This window comes from Pristis pectinata, chromosome 19 (genome assembly GCF_009764475.1).
Source record: "Pristis pectinata isolate sPriPec2 chromosome 19, sPriPec2.1.pri, whole genome shotgun sequence".
NCBI classification, from domain to species: Eukaryota; Metazoa; Chordata; class Chondrichthyes; order Rhinopristiformes; family Pristidae; genus Pristis; species Pristis pectinata.
Window position 1 is genome coordinate 3,053,227 of NC_067423.1, and position 24,736 is coordinate 3,077,962.

General features: G+C 49.9%; 1 protein-coding gene across 1 annotated transcript in view; it reads right to left on the reverse strand.

Moving 5' to 3' along the window:
• Positions 1-11,928, reverse strand: part of LOC127580536 (histone-lysine N-methyltransferase SUV39H2-like) — a 37,453-nt gene extending 25,525 nt beyond the window's left edge. Inside the window, 3 exon segments of the mRNA XM_052034124.1 lie at positions 3,392-3,460; positions 3,462-3,538; positions 11,904-11,928. Coding sequence (XP_051890084.1) covers positions 3,392-3,460; positions 3,462-3,538; positions 11,904-11,928 — 171 coding nt within the window.
• Positions 11,929-24,736: the final 12,808 nt, after the last annotated feature.

Sequence of the window (24,736 nt, forward strand, 5' to 3'; positions counted from 1 at the left end):
ATAATACCCCAACCAAAGAACCCTTCTCTGGCATCATTTTGTACGGTACTTCACCACTGCCTTTTGAAAGCCCACATACACTACATCTAATGCCCCCATCCTTCATCTCCCCTGCCAATTCATCCTCTAAGCTGTACAGTGCATTCACTCTGTCTTGTCCCTCATGATTTTATCCACCTCTATAAGGTCATCCTCCCAAACTCCAAAGGGATTTGGCCAGTCTTCCCCAAACTCCCCTCTTAAGACAAACTCCTCATGCAGAAAATTGGCAGAGTATATCTGCGGTCACCGACTCTGAGCATATCCAGCCTTAGGAATGGCAATCAAAACTGCACACTGTTCTCTAGGTGTGGTCTCACCAAGGCACTCACAGCAGACCTCCTTTCTCAAATACTCCAACTAACCCCACCCCCCAACCCATAAAGGCCAATGCACCACTGCACAAGAGCCTGATCTACCTGCATGTTAACCCACTGCACCTCGTGAACCAGCCCCGACCCTGCTCTGCACCATTTACCACTTCCTCACCATTAAAATTCTTTCTGCTTTTTTCTATTGTTCCAACCTCACGCTTTTCCACATTACTCTCCAACTCCCAGGGGTACAAGTGCACAGTTCCCTGAAAGGGGAACACAGAGCGGTGAAGAAGGCGTGTGGCACACTTGCCTTCATCGGTCAGGGCACTGAGTCCAGGAGTTGGGACGTCACGTACAAGTTGTTGGTGAGACCGCACTTGTAGTGTTGCGTGCAGTTCTGGTCGCCCAGCTATAGGAAGGATGTGACTAAGCCAGAGAGGGTGCAGAAAAGGTTCACGAGGATGTTGCCGGGACTGGAGGGTTTGAGTTATAAGGAGAGACTGGATGGGCCGGGACTGTTTTCCCTGGAGCGAAGGAGGCTGAGGGATGACCTTATTAGGTTTATAAATTCATGAAGGGCACAGATAAGGTGAATGGTCACACTTTTTCCCAGGGTTGGGGAGTCTAAAACTAGGCCACAAGTTTAAGATTTAAAGGGAACCTGAGGGGCAAGTTTTCCACACAGAGGGTGGTGGGTGTGTGGAACGAGCTGCCAGAGGAAGTGGGTGAGGCAGGTACAATTACAGTGTTTAAAAGACATTCAGACAGGTACATGGATAGGAAAGGTTTAGAGGGATACGGGCCAAATGCAGGCAAATGGGACTAGCTCAGGTAGGCAACTTGGTCGACATGGATGAGTAGGGCCGAAGGGCCTGTCTCCCTGTTGTGTGATACCCGGGGAAAGCTTCACTTCTGTATCAACTGCTAAGATCAACATGAGAACCAGTACTAGTTATACAGTGCTGGCTTCAGAAACTGAGAGCACAGGAGGGAAACCTTGTGGCAGTGAAGGTAAAGACTTCAGTGGTCTGAATACAGAATTGGCCTCCCACCGATTCAAGGTTACGAAACCAACAGCAATTACTGAAACACCAACGGTGTTATTTTTATTTCTGAAGCTGAGAGCCACCTTCTTCATGAAAGCTGTAACCTGTTTTCCACATGAAGTCAAAAACTACCACATAAAACATCCTATCCAGATGTATCACGGCTTGGTACGGCAACTGCTCTGCCCAGGACAGCAAGAAACTGCGGAGAGTTGTGGACACAGCCCAGCACATCACAGAAACCAGCCTCCCCTCCATGGACCCTGTCTGCACTTCTCACTGCCTCGGTAAAGCAAGCAGCATAATCAAAGACCCCACCCACCCTGGACATTGTCTCTTCTTCCTCCCTCCCATCAGGCAGATACAAAAGCCTGAAAGCACGTACCCCCAGGCTCAAGGACAGTTTCTATCCCATTGTTATAAGACTATTGAACGGTCCCCTTGTACAATAAGGTGGACTCTTGACCTCACAATCTACCTCGTTATGACCTTGCACCTTATTGTCTGACTGCACTGCACTTTCTCTGTAACTGTAACACTTTATTCTGCATTCTGTTATTGTTTTCCTTTGTACTACCTCAATGCACTGTGTAATGAAATGATCTGCATGGTTGGCATGCCAAATAAATTTTTCACTGTACCTTGGTACATGTGACAATAATAAAACCCATTTTAACCAAGCTGCAAATCTTTTAAAGTGAAAAGATTTAAAGAAACAATTTATTAACCTATCCCTCGTGAGTACTCTCTGTTAAGAGGTGGGACAACTTGAGGCAGCAGCTGGTGATATTCGACAGTATCCCATTTGGCCAATATAAGGACAGGAAGAGCAGTTTTAAGAATGAGACATGACGGCCTGAATTAGGGAGGACAACTTGGACAGACCGCACTTGTATCTGCTGGAGTTTAAAAGAGTGAGTGGGGACTTGATTGAGACTCACAATGAGGGGTCATGACGGGGGGACGTGCAGAGGAGGTTTCCTCGTGGGAGAATCTATAAGTCACGATCACTGTTTTAAGGCAGAAATGAAGCAAAACTATTTCTCTCAGAGGGTCGTGAGTCTTTGAATATTTTTAAGGCAGAGATAGATCAATTGGTAATGAACATGGGGGTGAAAGTTCACCAGGGTGTGGCAATGTGGGGCTGAGATTACATCAGATCAGCCATGGTTTTATTGAATGGTGGAGCAGGCTTGAGAGGACAAATCCTACTTTTGTTCTTAATCTGGATACTCCTGTTTCTTATATTTATATATTTGTATTTCTGGGCCCAACACATCGATGCAATCGTGAAGAAGGCACACCACTGGCTCTACTTCATTAGAAGATTCAGTATGTCACCAAGGACCCTTACAAATTTCTACAGATGAACAGTAGAGAGCATTCTGACCGGTTGCATCACCGCCTGGTGTGGAGGCTCCCAGTGCACAGGACTGCAAGTGGCTGCAGAGGATTGTAGACTCAGCCAGCTCCATCACGGGCACAACCCTCCCCACTGAGGACACCTTCAAGGCGGCATCCATCACTAAGGACCCTCACCACCCAGGACATGCCCTCTTCTCGTTACTACCATCAGGGAGGAGGTACAGGAGCCTGAAGACCCACACTCAACGATTCAGGAACAGCTTCTTCCCCTCCGCCATCAGACTTCTGAACGGTCCCTGAACCCATGAACACTCCCTCGTTATTCCTTTATTGTTCACTATTTATTTACTTTACTAATAAAAGTGAGCTTGGGTGACATCACTGAATTCCAGAGTAGACTGCAGAAACCAGTAGCCAAAGCTTGGCGGGCAAGAGGTTGTGAGCCATTACTGACCCACGACACTAATGGGACAAACTCTGGCACCACAAATCAACAGATGTGTCCAACGTTCTGACTTACCATCATCCAGCACAATTCCTTATCCCCCATTATAGCCAATGAACAGAGATTTCCCTTCATCCCAACCAATACATTGACCAACACAGTGTACAGGAAGCACCTACCTTTTCCTTCTTGTATCCACAGAGATATTCCACTTCATATTCCTTCAGGTCTTTTTTCCGGATTCCCAGGGCGGGGACAGGTGAGTTTTTCTGTTCGACACAGTTCCTGGAGAATCTCAAACGATGCTAAACATGGGACACACCACACTGAGATACAAAACAGACAGGGCAGGGTTAGAACAGTACAGCACAGGAACAGGCCCTTCGGCCCACAATGTCGTGCCAAACTCATTAAACTAATTAATGCCCAACTAAACTAATCCCTTCTGCCTACACAATGTCCATACCCCTCCATTCTCTGCACATTCATGTGCCTATCTAAGAGCCTCTAAATGCCTCTATCATATCTGCCTCCACCCCAGCCCTGGCAGCCCGTTCCAGGCACCCACCACCCTCTGTGTAAAAAAACTTACCCCACACATCTCCTTTGAACTTTCCCCCTCTCACCTTAAATGTATGCCCTCTAGTATTGGACATTTCAACCCTGGGAAAAAGACACTGGCTGTCTACTCTATCTGTGCCTCTCACTATCTTATAAACCTCTATCAGGTCTCCCCTCAGGTCTCCCACCGCTCCAGAGAAAACAACCCAAGTTTTGTCCAACATCTCCTTAGAGCTCATACCCTCTAATCCAGCAGCGATCCTGGTAAACCTCTTCTGCACCCTCTTAGGAGTTAGTTGGGTTGGTGTGTGTGTGAGAGTGTGAGCGAGAGAGAGAGAGAGAGAGGAGAGAGAGAGGAGAGAGAGGAGAGAGAGAGAGAGAGAGGAGAGAGAGAGAGAGAGAGAGAGAGAGAGAGAGAGAGGAGAGAGAAGAGAGAGAGGGAAGAAGAGAGAGAAAGAAACGGAGAGAGAGACACACACACGGAGGGGTGTGGGGTGGAGAGCTAGAGACAGACAGAGAGAGACAGAGGAAGAGAGAAAGTGACACACACACACAGACAAGCAGAGAGAGAGAGAGACACACACACAGAAAAAGAGAGAGTGAGAGAGAGAGAGATTAAAGAGTGGAACGTAGGATGATGGATGTGCTGTCGAGGGACAGTTGTCTTTTGGCTAAAGACATTAAACTGAGATCCTGTAGGCCATGCCCCCTCAGTCCTGCCCCACCATTCAATACCCCCATGGCTGATCTGCCCAGGTCTCATCTCCTCTTCTGTGCCAGTTCTCCATGACCTTCAGTTCCCTGACATTTTAAAGAATCATTTACTTCCTCTTTAAATAATCCCGCCTCCTCAACCTCCAGGGTAAACAATTCCCAAGATTCACCGCCTTCTGCGGGAAGTGTCCATGCACCTCCTCAATTAACATTACCAAAGCACATTGTCTCTGCATTATCACACTGCAGTGTGGGGAAGTCTCCTGTGAAGTTTCTTACATTATAACAGTGGCTATATTTCACAGGTGCAAAATACTCATGGAAATCCTGAAAGAGAGGGTGCCACAGAAATGCACACCCTTCTTACTTGCCATTAAAATAGCTCTCCAGTTGGCCTAGCCATAATCCATATTCCGAATGACAGAAGACACGTTGAGTCAGTATCCTGAGCCAACGGGTTGAGGCAGGAAAAGCGACTGTAGGCATGTCTGCTCAGGATCACTTCACTTCCAAGCTCCCACATACTGCATTCAGACACAAAACCTGTCTCTCATTGCCCAGGGCCAGAGAGTTCCCATCCCAGGATCACAAAAGGATTAGAAGACAGAAGAAATGCAGATGTTGGAATCTGGAACAAAATGAACAGGACATTGGAAGATCTCAGAGGGTTGAGCAGCATCCGTGGAGGCACAAGGTGGATGCCAACATTCCAGGGAAGAGGAAAGATTTCCAGTATATAGAAGTACAAGAAAGGGGCATTGGTTTATTCTTGTCACGTGCAAGATTAAGATCTTCATTAGTCACAGGTACATCGAAACACACAGTGAAATGCATCTTTTGCATAGAGTGTTCTGGGGCAGCCCACAAGTGTCGCACGCTTCCGGCGCCAACATAGCACGCCCACAACTTCCTAACCCGTACGTCTTTGGAATGTGGGAGGAAACCGGAGCACCCGGAGGAACCCACGCAGACACGGGGAGAACGTACAAACTCCTTACAGACAGCGGCCGGAATTTAACCTGGGTCGCTGGCGCTGTAATAGCGTTACTGAGGTACAGTGAAAAGCTTTTGTTTGCGTGCCATCCAGACAGACCTTTCCATACACAAGAACATCAAGGTCATACAAAAGGGAAAGAGAAAACAGAATGAAGTGTTACAATTGCAGAGAAAATGCTGTGCAGGCGGACAATAAGGTGCAAGGGCCATGGAAAGTTAAAATGACGTAACCAGGAGGTGATAGGTGGAACCAGATTTGGGTGGGGTGGGGATGATGGGCAAGTAGGAACAGGCAGAGGAGGGAGGAGGGGGAAGGGAAGAGGAAGTGGGTGTGGGAAAGATGAACAGAGAGAGAGAAGAAACGTAGGGGAACAGATGAGTGTGTTGGAGGACAGCACTGAGAGTGTGGGTTATCCAAAACTGGAAAATTCAACGTCCATACCATTGGGTATAGGCTACCCAAGCAGAAGACAAGATGTTGTTCTTCCAATTTGCATTTGGCCTCCCTGTAGCCATGGAGAAGGCCGGGGATGGGAGTGGGAAGGAGGGTTAATATGCCATGCAACAAGAGGCTTGAGATGGCCGTTGTGACAGAGCGCAGGTGACCTGCAAAACCGTCGCTAAACCCACGCTGGGTTTCTCCAATGTAGAGGAGGCCCGTCCCTGAGCACCAAATGCAGTAGGTCAGGTTGGAGGAGGTGCAGGTGAACCTGGTGTAGGGCTGTTTCCTTCCAAGTGGAATACCTAAACATCAACCCGAAACCAGACTACCTCAACCCATAACGTCGGCATACACCATGGGCTTCCACGGACGCTGCTTGACCGGCTGAGTTCTTCCAACGTTCTGCTTTGTATTTTTTTTTAAAAAGGATTAGGTGAGAACATCAGAGAGCGAAACAGGGAACTCTCCATCAATGTTAGTAGCCACCTTGATCACTTTGGCACTAAAATAGACTTTTTTGTTGTAATAGCGCTCTGTCATGGTAAAAATTATTTAAAATTCATGTTTATGATTTTCTTGTGAAGCTGCTTATCTGATGCTCTGTGCCTGCGATGCTGCTGCAAGTAAGTTTTTCATTGCACCTGTGCACACATGGACTTGTGCATCTGACAATAAACTCGACTTTGTTCATTATTACAGACTACACCTGTGTGAATCTAAGTCTGTAGGTAAAGATAAAGTTTTCCAATTTGTTCCTCGATATTTTTAAACTGATCAAATAACCCCTTTCACCTTTGGAATACCAGGGAACATAGAACAGTACAGAACAGGCCCTTCAACCCACAATGTTGTGCCGACATAGCTAATCCTCCGACCTACAGAATGTCCATACCCCTCTCATATCATGTGCCCATCCAAGCCCCTCTTAAAAGCCCCCAATGAATTTGCCTCCACCACCCCATCAGGCACACATTCCAGGCATCCACCACTCTCTCAGTAAAAAAATGTAGCCCTCACGTCTGCTCTGAACCTACCCCTCTCATCTTAAATGCACGCCCTCTGGTATTGGATCACTCAATAATGGTAAAAAGATATTGCTTGTCCACCCTATCTATGCCCCTCATCATTTTATACACTTCCAACAGATCACCCCTCAGCCTCTGCCGCTCCAGAGAAAAGAGCCCAAGTTTGTCCAGCCTCTCCTTAACTCTAGTTTCTGTAAAGATGCCTCTGTGGCGACTCACCGTCTAGTCGGGCGAACCGGCTCGGCAGTCGGGTCGCGCGGCGTCGGAGCGACGAGGCCCAAGATGGCGGCGGGCCTCGTCTTTCCAAGCGACGAGGAGAACCCGCGCGCGGTAAAGTCCTGATGACGTAGGACTTAAGTCATTGCCGGTTTTTTGGGCGGGAGTTTTTCTCCCTTAAAGGGCCCGCACAAGGCGGGAAAATAAACCAGTTCTGTTTGGCAATCCTCCGAGTAGAGTCTTGTTTTATTCCGCGGTAGCAACCGCTACATTGGTGACCCCGACGGTCCAAACGGCTTTTGGACCCGCGAATGGACGACAGCGCAGCAGCCAACGCAGTGGCCCTCAAGCTGCCCACCTTTTGGACACTTCGGCCCAGCGTCTGGTTCGACCAGGCCGAAGCGCAATTCCACCTTCGGCAGATCACCTCCGACTCCACGAAGTACTACCATGTGGTTAGCTCTCTGGACCAGGAGACAGCCGCCCAGGTTGAAGACTTCATCCAGTCGCCTCCGGAGGAAGATAAGTACCCGCTTTCAAAGATCTTTTGATCCGGACCTTCGGCCTCTCCCGTCGTGAGCGCGCCGCCCGCCTGCTTCATCTGGATGGCCTGGGGGACAGATCCCCATCCGCCCTAATGAATGAGATGCTGGCATTGGCCGAGGGACACAAGCCATGCCTGATGTTCGAACAGGCCTTCCTCGAACAGCTCCCGATGACATCCACTTGTTGTTAGCTGACGCCGACTTCAGCAACCCCCCGTGAGGTGGCCGCCCGGGCAGATGTCCTGTGGAGGGCCAAGCGCGAGAGCGGTTCGTCCGTCAGTCAAATCACCAGGCGCGAGCCCAACGCCTGCCTCGCCCGGCCCCAGCAACCGAGCAGCCACGCCCCAGGAACGCAGACGACGACACGGGTGACCAGCTGTGCTTCTACCATCAGAGGTGGGTGCGGAGGCCCGTCGATGCCGCCCACCCTGCAAGTTTCAGGGAAACGCCAGGGCCAGCCGCCGCTGATGGCTACGGCGGCTGGCCGCCGACAGAGCCTCCTCTTCGTTCAGGACAAGAAATCTGGACGGCATTTCCTCGTTGATACTGGAGCGGAGGTCAGTATTTTGCCCCCGACAGGCCGCGACACTCGTGACAGGCCACCAGGTCCTCTACTAAATGCCGCCAACGGTACAACGATACGGTCTTTCGGCACCCGTACGCATTCAATTACACTTTGGCGGCAGCCGTTTTACCGGACCTTTACCCTTGCCACCGTCGCCCGAACCACTCCTAGGCGCCGATTTCCTTCGGGCCCACAACCTGTTAGTCGACCTGCGAAGGAAGCGGTTAGTCCACTCTAGCACTCTCCGGACCTATCCCCTGGGAGAAATCAGCCCACCAGCCCCGCGCCTGGACTCCATTACCCTTTCTGGCGACATTTCGCCAAGCTCCTAGCCGAATTCCCATCGATTTTGGCACCTTCGTTTACAAATTCTCGGCCCGCACATGGGGTACGACACCACATCATTACCACAGGGCCACCCCTTCATGCCCGAGCACGACGATTACCTCCAGACAAGCTCCGCCTGGCAAAGGAAGAGTTCCATCACATGGAGGAGCTGGGGATTGTTCGCAGGTCAGACAGCCCCTGGGCCTCCCCCCTGCACATGGTCCCCAAAGCCACCGGAGGGTGGAGGCCCTGCGGCGACTACCGCAGGCTGAATGACGCCACCACCCCGGACCGCTATCCCATCCCTCACATCCAGGACTTCGCAGCGAACTTACACGGGGCCCGCATCTTTTCCAAAGTGGACCTCGTTAGGGGATACCACCAAATCCCGGTCCATCCGGATGACGTCCCCAAAACTGCGATTATCACCCCATTCGGCCTGTTCGAATTCCTTCGGATGCCGTTCGGCCTTAAGAACGCCGCGCAGACCTTCCAGCGGCTGATGGACGCGGTAGGCCGAGACCTGGACTTCGTGTTCATTTACTTGGACGACATACTGATCGCCAGCCGTAACCGCCAGGAACACCTTTCCCACCTCCGCCAGCTGTATTCCCGCCTCCGCGATTTCGGCCTCACGATTAACCCGTCCAAGTGCCAATTCGGACTTGACTCTATCGATTTCCTCGGCCACAAAATCACCAGCGACGGGGCAACACCCTACCCGCCAAGGTGGATGCTATCCGCCATTTTGCCCGCCCCGACACAGTCAAAGGCCTACAGAATTCCTTGGGATGGTCAACTTTTACCATCGTTTCATCCCTGCAGCAGCCCGTATCATGCGCCCTCTGTTCTCGCTGCTGGCTGGTAAGGGCAAGGACATCACCTGGACTGACGAGGCTGCGGCTGCTTTCGTTAAGGCCAAAGACGCCCTGGCAGACGCCACGATGCTGGTACACCCCAGGACTGACGTCCCGACTGCCCTCACGGTAGACGCGTCCAACACCACGGTGGGTGGGGTACTGGAACAGCTACTCGAAGGCCGCTGGCAACCCTTGGCATTTTTCAGCAAACACCTTAGACCGCCCGAACTGAAGTACAGCGCTTTTGATCGGGAACTTCTAGCGCTGTATCTGGCGGTCCGGCATTTCCGATACTTTCTAGAAGGCAGGCCTTTCACTGCTTTCCACTGATCATAAGCCTCTGTCCTTTGCCTTCCCCAAAGTCTCCGATCCCTGGTCAGCTCGTCAGCAGAGACATTTATCCTACATTTCCGAGTTCACAACTGACATCCAACATGTCTCCGGAAAGGATAATGTCGTTGCTGATGCACTTTCCAGACCAACCATCCACAACCTATCTTGGGTGTCGACTACACGGCCCTGGCTGACGCACAGCAAGCCGACGACGAACTGCCCAGCTACAGAACCGCAGTCTCGGGTCTGCAGCTCCGAGATTTCTTGGTTGGTCCAGGTCAGCGGACCCTACTTTGCGACGTTGCGACTGGTCAGCCCCGCCCTATTGTCCCTGCAGCCTGGCGGAGACACGTTTTTGACTCGGTACATGGGCTGGCGCACCCGTCCATCAGATCTACTGTCAGACTGGTCGCCAGCAAGTTTGTCTGGCATGGCCTGCGCAAACAGGTCAGTGAGTGGGCCAGGACTTGTCTGCACTGCCAGACGTCAAAAATCCAGCGACACACCAAGGTCCCACCACAGCAGTTCGAGCCTACCTGTAGGAGGTTCGACCACATACACGTCGACCTCGTGGGCCCTCTGCCGGTTTCAAGAGGAGCCCGGTACCTCCTTACCATCGTGGACCGGTTCACGAGGTGGCCTGAGGCAACCCCCCTGACTGACATCACAACTGATTCCTGCGCCCGAGCGCTGCTCACAACTTGGGTCTCACGTTTTGGCGTTCCGGCCCACATCACTTCAGACAGAGGCACCCAATTCACTTCCAGTCTCTGGGCTGCATTAGCGAACCTGCTAGGGACGCAGCTGCACACCACCACGGCCTACCATCCTCAATCAAACGGGTTGGTGGAACGTTTTCACCGCCATCTGAAATCAGCCTTGATGGCCCGCCTGAAGGGTCCTAACTGGGTTGACGAGCTGCCTTGGGTCCTGCTCGGCATACGCACTGCCCCCAAAGAAGACCTCCGCACTTCGTCAGCTGAGCTTGTATACGGGGCGCCACTAGTTGTCCCCGGGGATTTCATACCTGCCCTTCGGGACCAAGGGGAACAACCCCCAGCAGTTCTACAAAGACTGCGCGAGAAGCTCGGCGCCTTGGCCCCGATTCCCACCTCACGGCACGGGTCAAGCCCCATCCTGCCAGCCCAAGGAACTACGGGACTGTAAGTTTGTTTTCGTTCACAGGGGCACACCTCGGGCGCCCTTGCAACGACCATATGAGGGACCGTTCCGAGTCATACGGAATAACGGATCCACTTTTATTTTGGACATTGGAGGCAGGGAACAGGTTTTCATGGCGGACCGCCTCAAACCGTCCCATTTGGATCTGCAACAACCTGTCGAGGTTGCCACGCCATGACGCAGAGGGCCGCCCCCCTAAGCGGCAGCTGGCACAGCCCACGGACCTTGGGGACTGTCCTCCCCGGTTCTGGGGGGGGTTGTGTGGCGACTCACCGTCTAGTCGGGCGAACCGGCTCGGCAGTCGGGTCGCGCGGCGTCGGAGCGACGAGGCCCAAGATGGCGGCGGGCCTCGTCTTTCCGAGCGACGGGGAGAACCCGCGCGCGGGAAAGTCCTGATGACGTAGGGCTTACGTCATTGCCGGTTTTTTGGGCGGGAGTTTTTCTCCCTTCAAGGGCCCGCACAAGGCGGGAAAATAAACCAGTTCTGTTTGGCAATCCTCCGAGTAGAGTCTTGTTTTATTCCGCGGTAGCAACCGCTACACCTCATCATTTAAACCTTGGAGTTCAGGAATCATTCTGCTGAAGCCTTTTCTCTCTGCATATTTTACACAAAGGACGATGGATGGTTGTGGTTTTTGGAGGTCAGTCACCCCAGCCCCAGGACATTACTGCAGGAGCTCCCCAGAACAGTGTCCTGGGCCCAGCCTTCAGCTGCTTCACCAGTGACCTTCACTCCATCATTAAGAGCAGGAGAGGATGATAACTACACAATGTTTAAGTCCATTCACAGCTCCGGCGCAAATAAAACAACATCCCAGTGCAGCAAGACCTAGCCAAGGTTCAGACCTGCTCGTATACATGGCAAATAACACCTGCAGCCAAAAGTGCCCAGCAATCCCCAACAAGGGAGAGTCCATGTGCTGACCCGTGACATTCATCAGCAGTACCATCACCGACACCCTTACTGTCAACATCTGGGGGGGGTCAGCAATCATCAAAAACCGAAATGCACCTCTCGGCAGTGATGAGAGCAGGTCCAAGGCTGAGCATCCTGTGGTGAGTGGTTCATCTGCCGACACCCCCAAGCCCTTCTATGAGGCACAAGTCCGGAGTACGGTGGCACACTGTCCTTTTGCCTGGCTGAACCCAACTCTAACAACACTCAAGAAACTCAACACCATCCAGGAGAAAACAGGCTGCTCATTCAGTACACCATCCACCCCCTCCGTCCCTCCACCACCGGCACACAGTAACTGCGGGGTTCTGCATTTTATTCTGCATTCTGTTATTGTTTTACTCTGTACTACCTCAATGCACTGTGTAATGAATTGACCTGTACGAACGGTACGCAAGACAAGTTTTTCACTGTACCTCGGTACAAGTGACAATAATGAACCAATTTACCAGTGTGTGCCTTCGACAAAATGCACTGCAGTTAGTTGCCAAGGTTACTCCTGACAGCACCTTCTAAGCCAGCAACCTCCACCAGTACAGCTTCTATCCCATTCTATGGGGTCTTTGACTGTGTTGGCTGCTTCACCAAGGCAGCGAGAGGTATAGACAGCGTCCACGGAGGGGAGGCTGCTTTCCATGACGTGTCCACAACCCTCCACTTGTGCAGCAGGCTCAGGAAACACCACCGAAAGGTTCCCCTTCAAGGTGCACACCACCCCAACATGGAAATATGTCACTGGTATTGGTTTATTATTGTCACTTGTACCAAGGTACAGTGAAAAAAATTGTCTTGCATACCGTTCATGCAGGTCAATTCATTACACAGTGCAGATACATTGAGTTAGTACAGAGTGCATTGAGGTAGTACAGGGTAAAAACAATAACAGAATACAGAGTAAGGTGTCACAACTACAGGGAAGTGCAGTGTAGGCAGACAATAAGGTGCAAGGTCATAACCAGGTAGAATGCAAGGTCAAGAGTTTATCTCATCGTATAAGGGAACCATTCAATAGTCTTATCACAGTGGGGTAGAAGCTGTCCTTGAGCCTGGAGGTACGTGCCGTCAGGCTCCTGTATCTTTTGCCTGATGGGAGAGAAGAGAGAATGACCCGGGTGGGTGGGGTCTTTGATTACGTTGGCTGCTTCACCAAGGCAGCAAGAGGATAGAGAGAGTCCATGGAGGAGAGCTTGGTTTCCATGACGTGCTGACCTGTGTCCACAACTTTCTGCAGTTTCTTGCGGTCACAGGCAGAGCAGCTGCCGTACCAAGCCATGATGCATCCAGATAGGATGCTTCTATGTGCATCGATAGAAGTTGGTGAGTGTCAAAGGGGACATGCCAAATTTCTTTAGCCTCCTGAGGAAGTAGAGGCACTGGTGAGCTTTCTAGGCCGTGGCGTCTACGTGGTTGGACCAGGACAGGCTGTTGGTGATGTTCACTCCAAGGAACTTGAAGCTCTCAACCCTCTCGACCTCAGCGCCACTGACATAGACAGGAGCATGTACCCCTGGAACTCGCTCCCGAACAGCACCTTCACCAGAAGGACCACAGTGATTCAACAAGGTGGCTGATCCCCACCTTCTCAAATGGGCCATTAGCGTTGTGTAACAATGCTGGCTAAAAGCTCATCAACAGCATCTAAATGTGGCAAAATAACGCATTTCCTCTGGTTGGCAAAACTAAGACAGTGGGCATCAGCTGATAATCCACAAGCAACTGGTTCTGGAGACTAGTTAGAAAATACTTCTACGCACAGAGGGCAAGAGAAACCAGGAGGTCCTTGCTGCAAACTAATTACTGTGACATCAATTGTAAAATTCACATCCGAGATTGAAAAAGGTTTTTATTTTAAGCCAAAAGGTATTAAGTAGTAATATTGTAAAGATAGGTACATGGAGTTAGAGCATATATCAGCCATGACCTCAATGACTGGTAGAACTGTCTGAAGGGACTAAATGGCCTGTTTATTGTTGTATTGTGCAGTTCAAAACATTTGGAGATGGAATCTTAACCAATTTTGGAAGTCAAATCTATCATCTCAATCCCTCTGCCTGATGATTTCCTACATAAATAACGCCAGCCATTCACTCCCAGATCATTGGCAGTTAAAATGGATTTATTTTGTTTTAAAGTTCTCTGGTGAAGCATCAATGCTTTATCTTCAGTGCGTCTGAGAATTTTACAGCTTGTCACTGAACCTTTCTGCAAACGGAGCTGACCATTTAATTGCTGGCATTATTAACTTTGACAGTTGAACTGGTCTTACACAATACGAGACAAAAAAAACCACAAGCACAACAGACACCTCCGTGAAAAGCCCCTCCTTGTCCTTTGGCACATACAAAGAGCTGCAGCAAGCTCAAACTTAAATTCGATAGCCCAAATTAGAAAATTCATTCACTTGCCCGCTAACCTACACTCCCCTTCCTGAAAACCCTGTTTGACTGTTAAGCTGTATATTTCTCCCACTGCATTCAACTAGTCATGGTAGATTATGATACCGTTTCCATCTGTGTGGACAGATAGTGTGTGCCTTGTGACGATGATGCAAGCAGAATTTAGTTAGTCAACTGAATTTTAAACCTCCCCTCTACAACCGGGATAGATGAGACCTGTGTGAATATTTCAAACATTTTAAATGCCTATGCACATTCAGTTATTGGGAGAGGGAAAGATAGCGACTATTGTAATCAATTACAATAATTAATTAATTAATTACTACATAACTATAGTAATTAAGTAGCCTTAAACAGCTTTGAATTTAATGGTTAGGCAAAGTTTAGGGATTGTTCATGTTATTGGATACATGGGTGTAAGGACAGGTGATCAGAAACAATGAGAAAATTTAAGGGGGGGGGCCCAGAGAGGGAGAGAATTGGTTTATTATTGTCACATGTACTGAGATACAGTGAAAAACTTGTCTGGCATACTGTCCATGCAGATCAATTCATTACACAGATCATTGATGTAGTACAAGGGAAAACAATAACAGAATGCAGAATAAAGTCTCACAGTGCTAGAGGTACAAGTGGGAGAGGTTCAGTGAGGGAATCCCAAAACCTAGGGCCTCAGAACCGAAGACATTGCACTAGTTGTAGGATGATTAAATTACACGTTGTCCAAGTGGGGAGAGATGGAGACAGTTGTGGGCTTGTGGTTACAGAGATGGGAGGGCGAGAACACAGAAAGATATGAGAATGTGAATTTTAACATTGAGATAAGTGACTAACAAAGGGCCAGAGTAGGTGTGTGAGCAGACCAGCATTTAGTTGAGTGCCCAAACTCAGGAGGAGATATGGGGGGAGGTTACCCAAAGGGTGGGTCATGGGGGTGGGTGGGGTTTGAAGAGGGTCATACACAGGAGAGGGAGGGAACTCCAGAGCCCACCCCAGGGCTGTGACAGCACCACCCAACGGTAGGTGGGAGCGATAAAGTGTTAAGAAGCCAACGGAATCCAATGTTCCTGGAGCATGGTGGAGTGGGAACAGCCAGAGATGGGAAACAAAACCCTGAAGGGACACCAACTGCGGTAGGGACCAGACCACCACTGGTCTACAACCAAGGGGACTGCCAGGTCAGTCAGGGAGAGTTCATGGTACTGGGAATGGCGCTGGCGAACTAGTTTAAGGCGAGAGGCGAAAGATTTAATAGGAACTTGAGGGGCAATGTTTTTCTTTACACACAAGGGTGGTGCATTTATGGAACGAGCTGCCAGAGGAACTGTTTGGGGCAGGTAAGATAAGATCAGATTTCTTTATTAGTCACATGTACATCGAAACACACAGCAAAATGCATCTTTTGCATAGAGTGTTCTGGGGGCAGCCACAAGTGTCGCCACGCTTCCGGAGCCAACATAGCATGCCCACAACCTCCTAACCCGTATGTCTTTTGGAATGTGGGAGGAAACCGGAGCACCCGGAGGAAACCCACGCAGACACGGGGAGAACGTACAAAATCCTTACAGACAGTGGCCAGATTTGAACCTGGGTCGCTGGCACTGTAAAGCATTATGCTAACCACTATGCTACCATGCCTGCCCAATAACAAATTTTAGCAAACGCTCAATAACAAAAACAAGGTACAATAACAAATTTTAAAAGACAAATGGACGGGTACATGGATAGGGAAGGTTTAGAGGTATATGGGCCAAACGCAGGCAAATGGGACTAGCTTGGATGGGCATCTTGGTCAGTATGGACCAGTTGGGCCGAAAGGCCTGTTTCCGTGCTGTAGGGGACAGAGGTCAGAGGTTACCATTCCAGATTAGACATCAAGGATGTTAATCAAGGAATTGGTCCCTCTGTCCAGTAAGAGATTCCTCTTCTGCCCTTCTCCCCAAACACTTGGAAATGCATCAAACCCAGAGGCTTCTAATCAAAAGGAAGATGCTTTTCACTTGAACATTTGTGTTTAAATCAATATTATTGTCACGGGTTCAAGAGGAAAGTTGTGTCAGGCAACAGGTAGACAGCTGTCATCAGTGGAGTCGGTCATAAAATTAAGGCTGATTCAGCATGAATTCCGGCTGTAAATCAGTCTCTGTGGCAGCAGGCAGGAGGAACACAGGGGGTTCCCTATGATTCTGTGACTGATCTTTAAAGAACTCTACAGTAACCTGACAAAAACCTTTCCAATAAAGTTAGAAACTTCTTCTGATTCAATTTTCAACAAGTTTTTGTTTAAAATACAACTTTGGCAAATGTTTTTCCTAAAATCATCGATTTCCCACTCAGAGAAAGAGGCCACTCAGGCCATCATGTTAATGCTGGCCCAGAACTGAGGGTTACTCATACTCCCCTGCTCTCTGTCCAGAGCTCTACCTGTCACCAAACATCAGGGTCACTGTTCGCGTGCAAGGCGGGTTTCTGTCCCCCACCACCCTTCCAAGCACTGAGTTCCAGTCCCCACCACCCTCAATATAACTGCACTGTGTAATGAATTGACCTGTACAATCAGTTCGTAAGACAAGTTTTTCACTGTACCTTGGTACAAGTGACAATAATAAACCAATACCAAGTGTAGAAACCTCCCCTCAGTCCCTTCAATATTACCCCAAGCCTACACTTGCTTGTTACTGACATCATACCAGGAAATGGAGCCTCCCTGTACACCCTCAGTCTCCCTCTTTCCAAAAAAAAACCAACCCCACCTGAACAGTCTCTCCTCATCACTCAAATCATTTGTCAGCTCTTGGGCTGTACTCACTGGAGTACAGAAGAATGAGAGGGGACCTCATAGAAACATTTAGAATGTTGAAAGGACTGGACAGAATAGATGTGGCTAAGCTGTTTCCCTTGGTGGGTGAGTCCAGGACTAGAGGGCACAGTCTTAGAATTAGAGGGTACCGGTTTAAAACAGAAATGAGTGGAAATTTCTTTAGCCAGAGGGTAGTGAATTTATGGAATTCTTTGCCACGTACAGCAGTGGAGGCCTGATCATTGGGGGTGTTTAAGGAGGAGATTGATAGGTATCTAATTAGTCAGGGTATCAAGGGATAAGGGGATAAGGCCGGAAATTGGGGCTAGATAGGAATAGTTTTAGTTTAGCTCATGGAGCAGACTCGATGGGCTGAATGGCCTACTTCTGCTCCTTTGTCTTGCGATCTTGTGAAATCCTCTGGTTCTGGAAACATCTTTGTACTTCTCCTCTCTGGTGCTAACACGGTGACCAGAACCATACACAGGCACTCCAGCTGTGGCCTAACCAGTGTTTTACACCATCCTTACCCTCCTTCCAGTGCCTCCATTGACTCACCCCTTCCTATCCCCTCCACCGCTACCCCAGTTCCACACTCTGTGCACACGCCAACAATCTGCGGCCCTGATACCAGAAGGCGCCACCCTTCTACAAACAAGGTTGTGGTGATCTTTAATTTCCATTCAGACAGGTCGGTCAGATGCAACACACAGACTGCTGGAGGAACTCAGCGGGTCGGGCAGCATCCGTGGAGGGAAATGGACGGTCGACGTTTCGGGTCACAACAGGACTGGAAAGGGAGAGGGCAGAAACCAGAATAAAAAAAGGGTTGGGGGAGGGGAGGGGGAGGGGTACGAGCTGGCAGGATATAGGTGAATATAGGTGAGGGGAGGAAAGGTGGGTGGGGGAGGGAGGGGGTGGAGGTGGGAATGAGGTGAGAAGCTGGGAGATGATGGGTGGAAGTGACAAAGGGCTGAAGATGATGGAATCCGAGAGGAGAGGACAGTGGACCACGGAATAACGGGAGGGAGGTGGGGAACCAGAGGGAGGAAGGTGTGGGTGAGGGGCAGGTTGTGAGGGCGGGGATAGCGCCTCCATATCTCACTCAAAAAGTTCCCATTTCCTCCTTACAGATCACAGCAGAAACTTATTTTGGGTTTTGAAGCTTCTCTTACTCATTTAACACCAGCTCGAAAGGTCTATTGTCGCTGGTCTCATCACTGCACCGAATGCCCGCTCACCTAGTGTCAGGAGCTGAAGCAGATCACCAAGCTCACTGCCCTTTCTATTCCAAACTAATGAATGATATAGAAATAAGACATGAGTCAATTCCGGCCGCTGTCTGTGAGGAGTTTGTACGTTCTCCCCGTGTCTGCGTGGGTTTCCTCCGGGTGCTCCGGTTTCCTCCCACATTCCAAAGACGTACGGGTTAGGAAGTTGTGGGCGTGCTATGTTGGCGCCGGAAGCGTGGCGACACTTGTGGGCTGCCCCCAGAACACTCAAGGCAAAAGATGCATTTCACTGTGTGTTTCGATATACATGTGACTAATAAATATAGACGCTTAAATAGGCAAGGTATAGAAGGAGATAGTCCTAATGGGGGTAAGTGGGTAAAAGGTCGGCATGATGTGATGGGCCGAAGGGCCTGTTTCTGTGCTGTATGACTCAGACTGAATGACTAAGAAATGGAGGGCTATGTGGGAGGGAAGGGTTAGATTGATCTTAGAGCAGGATGTCAGCACAACATTGTGGGCTGAAGGGCCTGTATGGTGCTGTAGTGTTCTATGTTCTATCCTTCTATGCCTGTCTAACGACATTGTCCCAACCTGCTTCTCATGGCACATCACCACACACTAAACAAAACTGATGACAGAGGTGAGACTGTAGATGCTGGAGATCTGGATCAACACACACGAAGCACTGCAGGATGAAGGGTCCCAGCCCAAAACGTTGACTGTTTATTTCCCTCCACAGATGCTGCCTGACCCGCTGAGTTCCTCCAGCATTTTGTGTGTTGCTCCAAAATAAACTGATGTTAAGCCACACACCAGGAATGGCGACCAACAACACACACAAACCACTGGAGGAACTCAGCAGGTCAGGCAGCATCTGTAGAGGGAAATGGACAGTCGCTGTTTCAGGTTGAGACCCTTCATCTGGACTCAAAAGTCAGAGAGGCTTAGGGAGGGAATTCCAGAGCTCAGGACCTTGGTAGCCAAAGACACGGCCACCAGTGGCGGGGGTGATTAAACTCGGGGACGGTCAAGTGGTTGAAATCAGGAGGGTGTGGAGATCTCGGGGGGGGGGGGGGGGCTGCAGGGGTTGTAGGGCTGGATGCCACAGAAGCAGTGAGGGACACGACAAAGTGGGGAGCCAACTCAGGGGTGAGGGCTGATGTGAGACGGGACACGGGCAGCAGTTGTGGAGAGTGTGGAGTGACACAGGTAACACACGGACCAACTGAACCATCTCCACGTCACCGCCACACACCTCCCACTAAAACCCTTGGTGACATCTCAAAAAACGGACTGTGACCATTCCCCCTATCTATGATTTTATAATCCCCCATCAGCCTCCTATGCTCCAGGGAAAAAAGTCCCATCATATCCACCCTCTCCCTATAACCCAAGCCCTCTAGCCCCAGTAACATCCTCTGAAATCATTTCTTGCACACTCTCTGGTTTAACAACATAGCAGGGCGACCACAACTGTACCCAGTACTCCCAAGGACCCTCACCACCCGGGACGTGACCTCTTCTCGTTACTACCATCGGGGAGGAGGTACAGGAGCCTGAAGACCCACTCAACGATTCAGGAACAGCTTCTTCACCTCCGCCATCAGGATTTCTGAACGGTCCACGAACCATGAACCTACCTCGTTATTCCTCTTTTGCACTATTTATTTATTTTTGTAAATTATAGTAATTGTATGCATTGCACTGTACTGCTGCCCCAAAACAATAAAATTCACGACATATAATTCAAGTGGATAATAAACCTGATTCTGATGTGGCCTTACCAACATCTTGTACAGGTGTAACATGACATCCCAACTCCTGTACTCAGTGCCAGCATGCCGAACACCCTCTTCACCACCATCTACCTGTGACGCCGCTTTCAAGGAACTTGAATTTAATCGCTCCCTCATTGCAGCTGGGCTTAATTCTTCCTAAATCGCCTGACTTGGCCTCAAATCTCGCTCCACAGTACTTCGAAGAACTATCCCAAGCTGCTTCACAGTGTTATAGGCTCTGGCCTATTCACATTGCTGAGGAAGCTGAAGTTCCCTCCACACAGCTCCCTGCCTCTCTCCCATTTAACTCCCAACCTCTCCCACTTTCTCAACTATTTCAAACAAAACTTATTTTATGTAGTTTTTAAGGCAGAACGTTTCACCACATCTTTGAAACAGTGAACCAAAACTTTTCAGAAAAAGATACATGTACAAACTTAAACCACTCCACGTTGTCACTTAAACTTTAAGTGAAACCAGCTCTACTTCTTACACACTTTGGCGCGATTCCACTTGTCAAGGAAAAGCCCAGCCCGACCCCACAGGGTAAAACTCATCAGAACTACGTGATTAACTTCTGGCAATGAAGCAAGTAGCAGTGTACGTGTGCAGAATAGGGGCAGGCACTGTCTACACTTGCCGCATTGCCATCTGTACAGAGCAGCAATTCTCTCCCAAACTGAAACTAAAGTCAAGTTGCATCAGTGCCATTTCCCCGCCAACCAAGCGGTGCAGGTTAAGGCAGGGTGTATCGGAGGAAAGGGGAGCTACTCCTCCCGGGACTGGGGACCGAGATACTAAATGCACTTCAGGAGAAAGAGAATACACAAGGAAAAGTTGGGGCAGGAACTGCAAAACGATGCATTCGCAGTCTGTGTCTGGCCAGGGTTAAAATAGCGCCAAGACCCTGGATTCGTACAACTTGCGGGAACCAGGGTCCCGGGAGCCAGTGCAAGGTCCCGGCCGCCAGTGCAAGGGTCCCAGGAACCAGTGCAAGGGTCCCGGGCGCCAGTGCAAGGTCCCCGGGCGCCAGTGCAATGGTTCCGGGAACCAGTGCAAGGTCCCCAGGCGCCAGTGCAAGGTCCCCAGGCGCCAGTGCACAGCCACATCAGCGGCTGCAAATCCCGTGCAAGCCATGCATCAACCCGTCAGGGTTTCTGTGGCCATCTGCGCGTCCCCCCAGCCCAGTAAATACTCACTTCCTCGGGTTTCAGCCATCTTGGACTTTCATTCAAACATGGGGGCGCGTAAAAGACGCTGCATTAAAATGTAAAACTCCTCCCCCAGCCTTCCAAAGGGGGGTGGCATTCGGACAAAGAATGCAACGCAGAGAGAGAGAGAGAGCAGACGGAGAAGGAGCAGGGCAGGGGTTGAAACCAGTGCAATGCCCGGCTGGTTTGCAAATCGACTTCTATTGTGTGTGCCTTATTGCAAACACTGCTGTCGTCTTGCACCGGGAGTTCAGCCGCTGTCGGGCACAGTTTCCTTGCAAACTGGAGGTTGCAAAGAACAAATCGTGCGAAATGCAAAACAAAAACTCCGGCCGAAAACACGGGGAAAAGGTTAATGTTCGAGGCTTCCTGGTTCCCACCCTGAGCAGACTCTCCATCTGAAACGTAAACCTGCCCCTAGTTTTTGTTTTGCATACGTCAGATGTTGGAGACAGGCTCCCCTTCGCACATACCTCAATATTAAGGTCACTCTGAACCCCGGCATGTCCTAACTCACACCAAGTTCTCGCCCACTCTGCATTCACTTAAGGAAAAGCCTCCGTTTTAAAATCATCGCCCCTTTTTTCTTGCAAATTCCCCACGGCCTGTTCTCCGTGACTCCCCCCCCCCCCATCCGACAGCTGTCAATCATTCCCAAAAATGGAATCACACCACCATTGGCGGCCGTGCCCTCACTCCCTGAGTCCCAGTCCCCTCCCCAAACCTCTCCCCCTCTCCCTCCTCCCAAGGTCTCCCTCAAAACCCTCCAACTGATGAAGCATTTGATTCCCTGCTGATGTCTCAGTGTGGAAATAGTCACAGAGTTATACAGCATGGAAACAGGCCCTTCGGCCCAACTGGTCCATGCTGACCAAGTTGCCTACTTCCATTTGCCTGTGTTTGGCCCATATCCCTTTAACCCCTTCCTATCCATGTACCTGTCCAACTATCTTATAAAAGTTGTTAACATACCTGCCTCAACCACTTCCTCTGGCAGCTCGTTCCATATACTCACCACCCTCTGGGTGAAGGAGTTGCCCCTCGGGTCCCTTTAAAATTTTTCTCCTCTCATCTTAAACCTGTGCCCTCTAGTTCTTGGTTCCCCTTCTCTGGGAAAAAGACTGTGCATTCACCCTATCGATGCCCCTCATGGTTTTATTCACCTCTATAAGGTCACCCCTCAGTCTCCTACACTCCAGGGAAGACAGTCCCGGCCTGTCCAGTCCCTCCTTATAACTCAAACCCTCCAGTCCGAGTAATGTCCTTGATCCATTTTGTTGGATAATGCTCCTAGGACGTTTCACTGTGCTAAAGGCACTAACTGAATGCAAATTGTTTTAGGCTTTTATCCCCTGGAGTCTCGAAGAGTGAAGACGGAACTTGCCTGAAATGTGTAAAAGTCTGAGCAGTCTCGACGGGATGGATGTGCAGAGGGTGTTTCATCCTGTCATAGGAGGTTGGTGGTGTTGTGGATGGGCAGGAAGATCTGTCTAAGACTACAGCAGGCCACAGATCAGAGGGAAAGTTGGGCGGAGTGTTGGCAGATGGAATTTAATGCTGACAAGTGTGTGAGATGACACATTTTGGGAAGTCAGTAGGGGTAAGACACACAGTAAATGGTAGGGCAGTAAGGAATGTTGATGAACAGAGGGACCTTGGGGTTCAAGTCTATTGTTTCCTGAAAGTAGCAACACAGGTGTAGGGAGTAGCAAAGAAAGCATATGGCATAGGTCGGGGAATATGATATAAAAGTTGGAAAGTTATGTTGCAACTTTACAAAGCAATAATAAGGCCACACTTTCAGTATTGTGTGCAGTTCTGGTCACCACACCACAGGAAGGATGTGGTTCTGCTGGAGAGGGTGCAGAGGAGGTTTACCAGGATGTTGCCTGGATCAGAGGACTTTAGTTATGGGGAGAAATCGGACAGGCTGGGCTTGTTCTCCCTGGAGCGAGGGAGGCTGAGGGGTGACCTGGCAGAGGTGTATAACAATTTGGAGAAAGGATAGATAGTCAGAATCTTTCTCCCACGGAAGGAATATCAAAAACAAGAGGACATAGGGTCAAGGTGAGGGGAAGGAGTTTTAAAGGGGATCTGAGGGGTAAGGTTTTTACACAGAGAGCGGTTGATCTCTGGAACGCGCTGCCAGGGGAGGCGGTGGAGTCAGATACAGTCACTACGTTTTGGAGGCATTTAGACAGACACTTAGATAGACAAGGCACAGAAGGATATGGTCCTAATACAGGGAAATGGGAGCAGTGTAGGTGGGCAAAAGGGTCAGCATGGAGCTGGTGGGCCGAAGGGCCTGTTTCTGTGCTGTACCACTCTGTGACTCTTCAGCCCATTGGGTTATGCCAACCATCAAGCACCATTTACACAAATCCAATTTATTCCCTGAACATATTGTGCCCCTCACCCACACACTGGGGGCAACTTACAGTGACCATTTACCCAACGAACCTGCATTCTTTGGGACGTGGGAGGAAACCGGAGCACCTGGAGAAACCCACGCAGTCATGGGGAGAACGTGTGAACTCCACGCAGAGAGTGCCTGAGGTCAGAATCGAACCTGGCTCACTCGAGCAGTGAGGCAGCAGCTCGACTTACTGCTCACTGTGCATCTAGAGATAGAACAGGCCCTTCGGCCCACAATGTTGTGCCGACATAGCTAATCCCTCCTACCTACAGAATGCCCATATCTCTCCATTTTCCTCTCATTCATGTGCTCATCCAAGCCCCTCTTAAAAGGGCCCAATGAATTTGCCTCCACCACCCTATCAGGCAACGCATTCCAGGCATCCACCCCTCTCTCAGTAAAAAACGTACCCCTCACATCTCTTTGAAACTTACCCCCCTCACCTTAAATGCATGCCCTCTGGTATTGGATCGCTCAATAATAGGAAAAAGATATTGCTTGTCCACCCTGTCTATGCTCCTCATAATTTTATACACTTCCAACAGATCACCCCTCAGCCTCCGCCGCCCAGAGAAAAGAGCCCAAGTTTGTCCAGCCTCTCCTGATAACACATTGATGTCATAGTTTAAAAATAAAGTCATAGAGTCATGGATAGAGCCCTACGGCCCAACTGGTCCATGCTGACCAAGGTGCACACCTGAACTAGTCCCATTTGCTTGTGTTTGGCCCATATCCCTCTAAACCCCCCCTATCCATGTACCTGTCCAAATCTTTAAGCATTGCAGTTGTACCTGCCTCTACCACTTCCTCTGGCAGCTTGTTCCATATCCCCACCACCCTCTGTGTGAAAAACCTGCCCCTCATGTTCCTCTTAAATCTTTCCCCTCTCACCTTAAACCTATGCCCTCTAGTTTTGGACTCCCCTCCCCTGGGAAAAGACTGTTACCATCCATTAATACATTCTACG